The 12,339-nt window shown below is 39.5% G+C and overlaps 1 protein-coding gene across 9 annotated transcripts in view; it reads left to right on the forward strand.

Annotated features, from left to right (window-relative positions):
* The window catches only part of Ppp1r9a (protein phosphatase 1 regulatory subunit 9A), a 284,536-nt gene that overhangs the window by 152,558 nt on the left and 119,639 nt on the right, over positions 1 to 12,339 (forward strand). For all 9 annotated transcript variants that reach the window (XM_031381103.1, XM_031381106.1, XM_031381109.1 and 6 more), the window contains exon 3: positions 10,297 to 10,429. In XM_031381103.1, coding sequence (XP_031236963.1) covers positions 10,297 to 10,429 — 133 coding nt within the window. The remainder of the gene's footprint in view (positions 1 to 10,296; positions 10,430 to 12,339) is intronic.

Here is a 12,339-nt window from a genome sequence, read left to right on the forward strand (position 1 = left end):
TTTTGGAGGGGAAACCGGGAATGGAGAAAGTTACATGTAAATAAAGAAAATATCAAAAAAAAATAATAGTATCAAGGTGCATATTAAGACGACTTAGCAATATAAATTCTTTTATGCTTTTTGGTATCTCCACTGTATCTGAAGACCATTTGCCTATTCTTTCTGTAGCTTTAGATAAGAACTGATTTTAGAAGCGGTTCTCTGTAGTATATGAGGGAGGGCTACATGGCAGGTGGGTGATGTGGCAGGTGCAGTCAGTGACCCCCCCCCCAGTTGTCACCCCCAGGTGCTATGGACATGCTTAAGGAGGAGCTGGGGAGAAGGTCTGGGATTGCCCAGGCATGGGAACTGCTGTGCAGTCTCTCGAGGCCTCTCGGGACTAGGCTATTGGAAGTAGGCTGACTCCACAGAAGGACTGCGTCTACTGATGGTTAGTACACTTGAGAGCTTTCTTCTGACTCCTCACTTTTTGCCTTTAATGAGGTCAGTAATTTGGGTGGTGCACCTATCTTTTGGCTCTGATTTCTGTGTCTTTAAACCAGGAACAGATATTTGTAATTATGAGCAGGTACTTCTTTTATGTGATGGACTAGCTATGACAGGCACATGTTCTACTGAACGCTCCCAGTATGGAACAGATGTTTCATCTCACTCAGGCCTAGTGTAAGTCAATGGTAAGCTGTGTTGTTCACTGTACTGCTCACAGACTTGACACATTCAGAAGGCCTGTTTCTGTTGTACTTATTTCCCAGATTGTAGCAACCTCAAAAACCTTCTGGAGGTCTTGTCTTTGTGATAAAATACCTTAGACAGGAAGTGACATACATTGTTTCTTTTTCCCCTTAGAACCTAGTATCCAGTAGTGTATGCTTCAATTCAAGAAAGATGGGAACATCATACCCCCATATGCCCATGAGGAGGACTGGAAATATTGCTTACTGTACCAATGTCTTCATAAATACATGAATGTATTGTTTTTAGTAGTGCACATGGATTATAAAAGTGATCTTATTGTGTATATAAACAAACCCAAGTTGACTCCTAGGGCCAAGGGTCAGAATTGAGCCTAGGATAGCTCTGGCTAGCCTGATACTCTTCACCAAGTGCCCCGTGGTGGTTTTAAACTCAGCAAATTTCCACTTGCTTGTGCAGTCCTGAGATTATAGATATGAGCCACCATACTCAGTTTACAGATTGACTTTTTACCTTCATTTTCAGGTAATGTGATTTTTTTTACATGTACTAATCTTTAGACTCCTACCCATTTCCATAGCACTGCTGAGTCCAGGGTTTGAATCATCATGTGGCTCTGATTGTATAAAGGGAGGCAACCCACCTCATCAACATTGTCAGATTTGGGAATCTATCCCAAATCTCCCTTTGATAAAGTATACTGTAGTGATTATCTTTTCCCCAAATAATGTTGCCCTCATGAATTGTTTAACTGGATAGGGAAAGAAAGTTTTGGTTTTGTGTGTGAATGTTTAATAAACCATGTAGGACTAGAGACTTAGTAGAGTGGCAATGTTAATGGCTTGAGGGTATCAAAAGGATGAGTTCTACTAGAGGGATGAGTTGAACTAGTTCTGTGGATCCTGGTCATCCATCTTTCAAACACTCCACAGAACTGCGTATCTATAAAGGAATGTTAAAAAACAAAAAAAGAAGAAGCAAAAACTTGGCTATCAGTTGAAGCTGTGTATGAAGACGGCCTCAGCATGGTATGCAGTGACTAGGTTTTAAAGAGTTGAGAGCTGTCTCAGACTCCAGCAACCTGGGGTCTAGCCAGACTATTGGACCCAAGCCCCTCTCTGCATAAGGTCTTGAGAACTTGTCACACTGAAGCCTGTGGCCCGGGTTCATGACACAGTGTATTTAGTGCATCTCACGCTCAAACCTCAACACTGTCCAATTGCAGTCCTGGCTCACGGCCAAACAAAGCTTTTCTAATTTAATAGCTCAAGTGTGGAAATGATGTTGGTGACTCTGGGAAATGCTCCAGTTGCCCGGAGAAGGTGAACATACTGAGCACAGACTTCAGTCCTATTTCTGGATGCTTTTGAGAAAAGTGCATTGCTCTGGCCCTTGGTAGCCAGAGACTCTTACATTTGAAATGCTTTGGGACAGATCATTTTTAGAGTCAGTGCTAAATGATTTAGTCTAATGATTGCCAGTGTTGGGCAAGTGTTATTCTATGTGTCTCTAGGAAGGCATTTTTTTTTTCAAGTGATACTAACATTTCAATCAGTAGGCTAAAGTGGAGTATATTTTATAATGTGCTGGGTCCTTGTGGATAAATTGATAAGTTGTTAAAGCATTGAAGAGAATTTGTGTAGTTTTATAGTACCCGAGATTTTTTTTCAATATGTATGTGTATATATACATACATATATACATATATATATATATATGTAATTTTTTTCAGTATACATCATAGTGTATGTGGATCTGGCTGGTACTGGCACCATTAGCCTTCTAGGATCCCCAATCACAAAGCCACATGCTAGGATTAGCCAGCATTCATTTGATGTCCTAATTAGAAGCCTGCACTCCAAAGATAAGTGTTTTAAGTACATTAAGGCAGTTTATTAAATGAGGCATGTTACAGACGGAGAAATGAGTGATGTGGAAGATGGGTAAACTGGCTTAAAAACAGTTTGATGAAGTGAGGGGATTTTGAGCAGGTGAGGCTAGTGTGTTTCTGGCTCTTGGATCTATGCCCAACTCTCTTTGGTCATGTGCTCTGGCATGAGAGAGTCTGTTGATGGATACAAATAAGGAGCTAGACAACCTACTGAAGAGTAATGCAGCTGCTTTATGAAAACCTATTACACAAATTATTTTTCAGAATGCCTAAAATGCAGGAATTCAGCAGAAGTTAGTTTGGAGTTATTCATTGTAATCTGATGCAAGCCTGTGTAGGAGGACACTAGGCTCTTACCTCTTCAGAATCTCTGTGTTAACGTGACCTCTGTTTTTAATTATTTATCTTATGTACATGTACACTGTGGCTGTCTTCAGACACACCAGAAGAGGGCATTGGATCTCATTACAGGTGGATGTGAGCCATAGTGTAGTTGCTGGGAATTGAACTCAGGACCTCTGGAAGAGCAGTCAATGCTTTTAACTGCTAAGCCATCTCTCTAGCCATCCAGTTTGACTTCTTTTCAGCACAGACCTTCTCCATCCCCTAGTCTACATGCCGTTATTATCGTAAAGCAATATGTTGGCCTCAGTTCTGGAGAAGGAAGAAGTTTGAGTTTAGACCTAGCTCTACAATGACCAGGACTCCTTTCCGAGTGTTTGTCAGCAAGTTTCTTTATAAATTGTGGAGTCATAGATTGTCTTCTTTAGTTTGTCGTAGGTTGCCAATTAGAGTCTCTTTAAGCGATCACATGAGGGTGAGCTGTGGTTCTGCCAAGAGAGTATGTTAGGTGTGGAGTCCACTTGTTGGGAGTGTGCAAGTAAGTACGTGGCTTATCCCAGCAGCAGTGTCCAGAGCCATTGCCTGGAACTCAGCATGCTAGGACCTGGAACAGTTTCCATCTTTGATCTGTCAGGAAGATTAAGCAGAACTCACCCTGCAGCTGCATCTGTGAACTGTAGAAGCTTTATGGGAGATTCCTTCCAGTCATTATTTAGAGGGAAGACGGGATTTATTTAGATCTGAGTTGATTAAATATATCACAGGGAAGTTAAGAGAAATATATTACTTAACACTGATAAAGACATTGCTCTTTTGAAAAAGTGTTGCTCAAAGTATTTTGACTATGTAAATACGATGATGAGTCAAGTTGGAATTTTGTAGTAAGTTAGTTTTTACTTCATTCGTTTTTTCACAGCCTGGGATGCTGGTTCAGAAGCATCCTTGCTTTAGTATGACTGAGAACTTGGTAGTCCTGTAGGCTAGACTGTTGGGAAAAAAATGCGGTCATGTTTTGTTTGCTTTAATCAAGGAACAGAATATTGCTTTTTGGCGCTGAATCAAGAAGCCTCAAATTTAAACATCCCTTTGTTTGCTTTTCCCAGTGAAGTAACACAGGAACAATGAGAAGGTGACTGAACTAAACATATGCACTGTGATTCTGTTGGCTCTGGGGATCCCGGGTTCTGCTCGCAGAAAGGGGAAAGGCGGGCATTGATGCCATGAGGGAGCAAGAATTTCCCAGGATTTGATTGTTATCCATGTTTTTTCAGAGTAAGATAAGCATAAATAGTACAACTATAGCAAGAAAATAGAAAGAATCAGGACAATGTAGAAAGGAAGGGGGTATTTATCTAACCTAGTCTTTCACCTCCAGGGTCTTCCTGTCCCAGGCAGAAGAGGAATTGGGACAAGCACTGACCTCCCCTGTAATGAGAGTTCGTTACCCTGGACACAAGCAGGAATATTCATGTGCTGGTCTACATTCTAATACTGAACTGTGTATGCAGAGTTTTATTTAAAGGGCATTCAGAACAATAGTAGATGAAATATTAAAACCATTTTTAAAGGAGATGGTGAGTGGTGTGTGAGAAATAGCTTCTTTGCTGCTGCCTTGGGAGAGCTTCTCCTAGGTCCACATTGAACCAACTGCAACTCTGGATTATTATTATTACTGTTATTATTATTAATTCATAAATATGGAAACCTAGCTTTGCTTTCCCTTGTGGGTAGCAAAAACAACATAGTTATAGAATTTACTTCCGGTATCTGCAATGGTCATTCTGCCTTAATGATACTTATATGGTTAGAGTCTTCCATGTCATTAGACATATAGGCTTTTTCTGTCACTTTCCTATCTTGGTATGCCACAGTTTGCTAAGCCATTTTCTCTGTTGGTGAATATTCATGTAATTCATCACATTGAGCTGTTATGAATAGGGCCTTACTGAATGAACTTCCCTGTACATCTTCATACACAGTTATTGCTTTCTATGACTCTTTTTTCAAATACTATTAGCTCAGAGGCATTTCCATCTATAATATATATTTTCAGATCATTAGTGTCAGTGCGTGTGTGTGTGTGCGCGTGTGTGCGCGCGCGCGTGTGTGTGTGTGTGTGTGTGTGTGTGTGTATGTGTGTGTGTGTGTTTGAGAGAGAGGCGGGGAAGTGGGGAGAATATATTTCAGATAAGACAAAGGCCCTTATACATTTAAATGAACATTCTATTATTGTGCTGTATCCAATTTGTTTTTTTTTGGGGGGGGGAGGAGTATTTTTAATATTAGCTGTATTCCTAATCTGTAACATAATCTTAAATGTGATTCTCTGTGTAGTCTAGGTTGATAATCCTCCTACTTCAGCTTCCCAAGTGCTGGATTGTAGGAGTGGGCTCTCATGCCCAAATTGAGGTATTTTTCCTCCTTTCATATAGTTGCCAAATTAATATTGCTGTGGATACATGATTTCTCTTAGCTATAACTTGCAATGCCTAATTTTTAATGAAAGTTGTCTTCATTAAATTTTCAATTAGCTCCCAATTCTTTGAGTTGGAAAATTCATTATAGATTTTACCATAATATTTTACTTTAATCCCTATTTTTTCTTGAATCTTCATTATGTGATTATAGCATTTCATTGCCAGGGAGGGTGTCTTTCCTTTGTTTTGGGGCAGTTTCACTATGTAATCCTAATATGGTCTTGCTCAGAGATTCTTTCGCCTCACCCTCTAAGTGCTGCGATTACAGACAGGTATCACCATTCTAGGCTCTTTAACAGCATTATTTATTTCTGTGCAATATTGGGATTGATCCACGGGTCTCGTAATTGCTAGGCAAGGCTTCTACCACTATCCCCAGCCTCTTAAAAAATTGATTCTTAATCAACTAGCTTTTGAGTTTTCATTAATACTTGTAGCATTTGTAAACTTCTCTGGAGCCTGATAATTAAACACCACCCTACTTTGCATTCAGCACTATTACAGCATATACAGCCAGCCCTCTTTATCTGCAGCACTATTACAGCATATACAGCCAGCCCTCTTTATCTGCAGCACTATTACAGCATATACAGCCAGCCCTCTTTATCTGCAGCACTATTACAGTATATACAGCCAGCCCTCTTTATCTGCAGCACTATTACAGTATATACAGCCAGCCCTCTTTATCTGCAGCACTATTACAGTATATATAGTCAGTCCTCTTTATCTGCATGTTTGATATCAGTTCAGTTACTGCACATGGAAAAGATGAAGAAAATGCGTCTGAACTGTGGCCGTTCCCTTGTCTTTATTCACAAAGTACCAGCTATCTCTGTAGCTTTTGCATTATTTTTAAAACAACAACAAGAAAAACAAAAACAAAGCAGCACATCATTTTTTTAAAGAAATGTTGTATATATTTTATGTATATGATGTATTTATTTTATGTATATGAATATACTGTAGCTGTCTTCAGACACACTAGAAGAGGGCATTGGATCCCATTACTGATGGTTGTGAGCCACCATATAGTTGCTGGGAATTGAACTCAGGACCTCTGAAAAAGCAGTCAGTGCTCTTATCCTCTGAACCATCTCTCTAGCCCAGCTTTTGCATTCTTTTGGGTTATAATTAATCTAGAGATGTAGGAAGATATGTGTAGACTATATACAGTTACTAAGCAATTTTCTATGATGACATTGTTTGAACATCTACAGATTTCATGTGCATGGATGTGGGTGGCTCTTGATCCAAACTCCGTCTAGTACCTTTCTTAGTCAAAATTCATCTTTTTGTTAATGATGTAAGCTAGTTATATTTAGGTGCACATCCAATTCCTTCCATATTGTTTATTAAATACACTGCTGCAACTAATTTGAGCAGAAAAGGAATGGATCTGAATGTAAAATGGTCGATATATCAAGGACCAAACTACATTGGTTTAATTAGTGAAGTTTCGATATAAGATTTTTTTTATCATGGTTGTGCTTTTTCAGTTTCTTAATTTTCATGAAAATGGATGAATTTACAAATGACTGGAAACTGACTTTTACAGCAGTTTAGGAGCAATGGTAGTCTTTACAATATTAAGGATTTTAGTTCGGGAAAATAGAATTGCCGTATATGTAGGGCTTTCTATGTTTTACAGAGAAGGAAATGCTTCAGTATTGTAAGTGGTGATCATGGGGCATTTTACAGTTTCTCATTTTTGTTCTGTTTTTTGAGAGCTATTGATGCTTTGTATTATGCACTAGTTGAAATATTAATATTGCATTACTGAACTCCTGTTACTGTTAATCTTTTTGGTTGACTTCCATGCTTTTTCTTAGTCAATAATAGTTAATCAATAATAAGAAAATCTGACTTTTTAAAAAATTCTTTATAACTTTAGTTTTGTCTCTATGCCCATGTACTTTCTCAGACCATGTGTGAGCTAACAATGAAAAGTAGCTTTCATTCTCTCTGTAGAGTGGAGTGTTGGTAGTCATCTCATGGCTAGCTGCATCAGGGTTGGTATTTTCTATATGTAAGACTTTATTCTCTCTACTTAGTCTCTGAATGACTGCAGGTGAACTTTACAAGCACCATAACTGGAGGAGAACATTGTAGTGCTGTCTAGGACTCTGCGAAAACCCGAGATGGTGTTAACTTGTTGAAAGCTCTTTTTCCATACTTACCTTATAGAAACATGGGTTTGCACAGGAACACACATCTGCATGCGCACTCACTCCATTCTAGTGAAATTGTTCTGTACTCTACAATTACTCCTAGCTAAACTGGAGCAATAGTGAGAGTTGGGGCTCTTGGTACAATTAGATCAGCAGCAAATATTAATGGAATAATTTCCAGAACAAAATACTTTAATATATTTTTAAAGTTGACTTCCCTAGGCAAGGTTCTGTGGTTAACCTGACTACTAGTGTTGTCCTTAAATGCTGTCTGTCTGTGCATGTCCTGCACCTAATCTCTGTCTGTTTTTCTGTCTCTCTGTGTTTCTGTCTCTCTTCTCTCCTCTACCCCATGTGTATTGAAACATATGTCTATTTTATATTTGAATATGTGAATACTTGTTTATTGAATTATCTTCTCTTCCACAAAAATTTTACTTTTGTCAGAAAAATTTAAAAATTGTTCTGTAGAGGCAGTGGCTGGAGAAGTGGCTGAGCTGTTGAGAGCATGCATTGTTCTTTTAGACTTCTTGAGTTTGCTTCCCTGCATCCATATAGGGCAGCTAACAACTGCCTCTGCCTCTGGCTCCAAGGGATCTGATTCCTCTGGCTTCTGTGGGCAAGCACACATAGACACATATTCAAATAATTTTTAAAAATTAATTTTAAAAGCTTACTTTTCATATCCTTCTGTCATATCAGGCATTGTATTCTACTGTGGTTTATTTTTCTATCTGTGTGCCTCATGAGCGGCTCGTGAGTGTCCTTTCTGGTATCTTGTACAACAGCATTGAGCTGGTATGCTAAAATTTTGTTGAATGAATACATTTTAATAAGCGACTACCAAAAGCTGGAAGTGAAAGATAAAAAGGGCTGAAAGAAAGTTATGAGTTCTATAATTTGTTAGAGGCATAAGAAGCCTATTTTCTATAAAATGAGTAAAATCCAAACTCCATCATATAGAGCCAAGCATTTTCATGTAGCAGTGTTGCTGTGGCGAAGGACCTAGTCGAGAGAAAGCGAAGCTCCAGGAATCATTTGCTCCAAACATGGGATGCAATGGGAAAGCAGGTCAAAATGAGTCCACTCGAGTGCAGAGCTGCCAAGGGCAGAGGTGTGAGGAGTGAAGCCCATGAATAGCTTTATTGTGTGTACCTGTGTGTGAACACTGCAACTGTACTTTTGGTTTATTCCAAACAAAAGCAGCCCAGAAATCCTCACATGCACTAAGCCAGCGGGCCAGTTGCAGAGGCATCAATGCCTTTCCTCCTTTGTTTTCTTTAGTCAGTCTGCTTCCTGTTTCTATTCTGGTTTTTAATATTCTTTCCAGAGCTTTTTACTAACAGGTTATAAGTGTTTGAGGGGAGACATGTAGAGCCTTCTCAGATGTAATTTAAGTGCTTAATAAACTTCGAATTGAATTGATAATGACAGCTTTTATTCTAGGTATTGATCCCACTTGGCGATAAATACATTCCATTATCTCAGATGCTCTTCAGTGTCCTGCGTGATTTGGGAGCTACTTTAGTCCCTTTGCAGATAGACATGTTTATTACGGCTCTACCTGAGGGCCATATGTAGTCTTGTGAATGACAAGTTAGAAATAAAGACAGCCTCAATATCTTGTTCGTTTTACAGCCTTTGAGCAATATGTTGATAGCTATTTTCTAGAAAGAGCCAATGTAAATTTAATTTAAATCTATATACAAGTAAAATGGCGTATAACAGATGAAAGGAGCAGTTTCACATAGTCCAGGGCAGTGTAGAATGGAAATCGATTTTGGTAATTCTGTGATCAAGATGTAATTATAGTATCAATATACTACACCCTTGGGGCTAGTATAATCCATACCATAGGGCAGGTTCAGTTTTGGGGTTCAGTAAGATAGCTTTGATGTACTTTCTTCTAGTTTGACCAGGAAATAGTAAATCATTGCCCTTGTTAGTATATTCTTAATGAAAATAAAGGTTGACAAATATTACTATTCACACAAAGCACTCCATGGCTCCTGTTGTTTCTTCAATTATTGAAAGTGATAAAGTGTCTCATGCAGTCTTAATTTAGTAAGTTACTTTTACTTGCATTCAATTTTCCTTTTCCTAACACCTTGATTAATTTTTAGTATCAAATGATTGTGAGGGGAAAGGTATCAGCGATTGGGGAGAGGCTCGCTAGGCTAGAGAGCAAGCGAAAGAACCTGAGTTTAAACTCCCAGAAACCATATCAAAAGTCAGGCATGGTCCACGTGTGATCCCAGAAATGTGGGTCAGCAGAAACAGGACTTTGTGGACTTGCAGGCTGGCAATCCAGCGCCAGTTTGAGTGAGAGACCCTGCCTTAAGGGAGTAGAGAGAGTGATTCTCTGCACTCTCTGTGAGCATCTCACATACCACACATGTGCCCTCTCTCTCTCTCCCTCTCTCTCTCTCTCTCTCTCTCCCTCTCCTCTCTCTTGTGCGCACGCGCGCGTGTACATGTGTACACACATACACACATACATGCACATGCACGCACACAAAGGGACACCCAGACGTGCACTCAGCATATTTATTGCACTCATCTTTAGACACATACATACCTACTTATGTGAATGAACATACTCATAAAATTTTTTAAAAGAGCAAGAAATATGTCATTTTATTTGTTTTTTCATTAAATTATGTAGTTTGAGATACTGAATGGCCTCTTTTCTGTATGACCATTTGTTCTTGGCCTTTTACTGTAGGTTTTCAACACATACTCCAATGAAGACTATGACAGAAGAAACGATGACGTTGACCCTGTGGCTGCATCTGCTGAGTATGAGCTTGAAAAGCGAGTAGAAAAGCTGGAACTTTTCCCGGTGGAACTGGAGAAAGGTACACAAGACTTCAGTGTGTGCATCTTTATGTATGTGCTAGTAAAATGTGTGACTTTTCCAAAGGGTAGCTTGTTTCTAAGAATTGAGTAAGGTTGTAACTTTTTCTCAAGTTTACCAGGTTTCAAAAGGAGTCAATGCAGATTTTGAGTCATTTAGTAAACTCACCAGCTCCCAAACAACCCAGTTCCTCTATCTGGCTGGGATGTGGGTTCATATGGGAGAAGTACTGGCTAGTTTTATGTCAACTTGACACAACATGCAGTCACTGGAGAGGAGGAAGCCTCAGTTGAGACAGGAACTCAAGCAGGGCAGGAGCGGATGCAGCGGCCATGAGGGGTGCTACTTACCAGCTTGCTCCTCACTTCTTGCTCAGCCTGCTTTCTTATAGAACCTAGGACCACCCATAATGGTCTGGATCCTTCCACATCAATTATTAATTAAGAAACTCAGGAGTTCCTATTTGGGTTCTGATGATGAGCTGTAATGTGCAAGTGTAAACCAAATAAACCCTTTCTTTTGAAACTTGCTTTTGTCATAGGAATAGTAACCCAGACTAAGACAAGTTGGTACTGGTATCATGCTGTGGAAGAGCTGCTCAGTTATTTTTGGGAGGATTGTAGAAGGATTTTTGAACTTTGGGCTAGAAAAGCAATAGTAACACAGACTAATATGGCGTGTGTGTGTGTGTGTGTGTGTGTGTGTGTGTGTGCGTGTGAGTATGTGTGAGTGTGTGTGTGTGTGTGTGCATGTGTGTGCATGTGTGTGTCTGTGTGTGAGTTTATGTGTGTGTGAGTGTGTGTGCACGTGTGTATGTATGTGCGTGTGAGTGGGTATGTGTGTGTACACGTGCACATGTGTGTGTATGTGTCTGTGTGTATGTGTGTGTCTGTGTGTGTGTATGTGTGTGTGTGAGTGTGTGTGTGTGCGTGTGTGTGTGTATGTGTGTCTAATTACTATGTTGGTATTACAGGAAAGGCAGTGAAGGAAAAAGCCTATGGGAGGCTGATTGTGAGGAAAAGGTTTGAAGTTTTCTTGTTTGGGGTGGAGGAGTAGACAACAGTATTTCAGAATGTGGTGATGATGGGAAGTCTCTCTGGAAACTTGGAGTGAAGATTTGGAGGGAAGACAGTGAAATGCAAACAGAAATGCTCCATTCTGTGTCTCTGAGAAGACTGAAACAGAAACACAGGAAGAGGAAGCAGAAGCTTTGGTCCTGAGTTTTCCTCTTGGAATGCCTGCTACAGAAGCCTTTGGTGCCTGGAGCAGAGATGGCTGTGCTTGTGTTCACACGAGATGGGCAGCCAGGAACTAGATTGTGCCTCTGTGAGCAGAACACTAACAGATTCGAGAAGCCTCTAGAATGGGGGCCAATAGCCAGATGCCTTGAAAAGCCAAAAGAAAAGAAAGGCACTACATATAGTAAATCGTGGTTTTAAAAAGACATTCTTAAGCATATTACCAACAACAAATTCATTGATTTCCAAATAAAAAATTTGGCTACAGACATTCAAGTGAAAAGCATGGCTATTGTTGAGACTCACATTGGTGACCTAGGAAGTCCAAAGGAAGAAATGTCTCCAAACCTATTTCAAGTGACTGCAAACACCCAAGAGAACCAGGAATAGTACTGATAAATGAAGTGTAGACAACAGTAATGAAACGAAACATAGAACAGTGAAGGTGATACACAGTTCCTCATAGTAGGAGGAGAAAATACCAAATAGATCCCCTGTAAAGTGGGGAGTCCTAATGGATAAAGATAAAATAAGAATCAACCAGAGCTGACATTTTAGAGAACACTCTGGTAAGATCCATTCAGACAAGGATATGAGTTTTTACTATCCAGAAATAAATTAAAACTGAAGTCAAAAAAAAAAAAAAAAAAAAAAAAAAAAAAAAAAAAAAGAA

Source organism: Mastomys coucha, unplaced genomic scaffold, assembly GCF_008632895.1.
Source record: "Mastomys coucha isolate ucsf_1 unplaced genomic scaffold, UCSF_Mcou_1 pScaffold20, whole genome shotgun sequence".
Taxonomy (NCBI): Eukaryota; Metazoa; Chordata; class Mammalia; order Rodentia; family Muridae; genus Mastomys; species Mastomys coucha.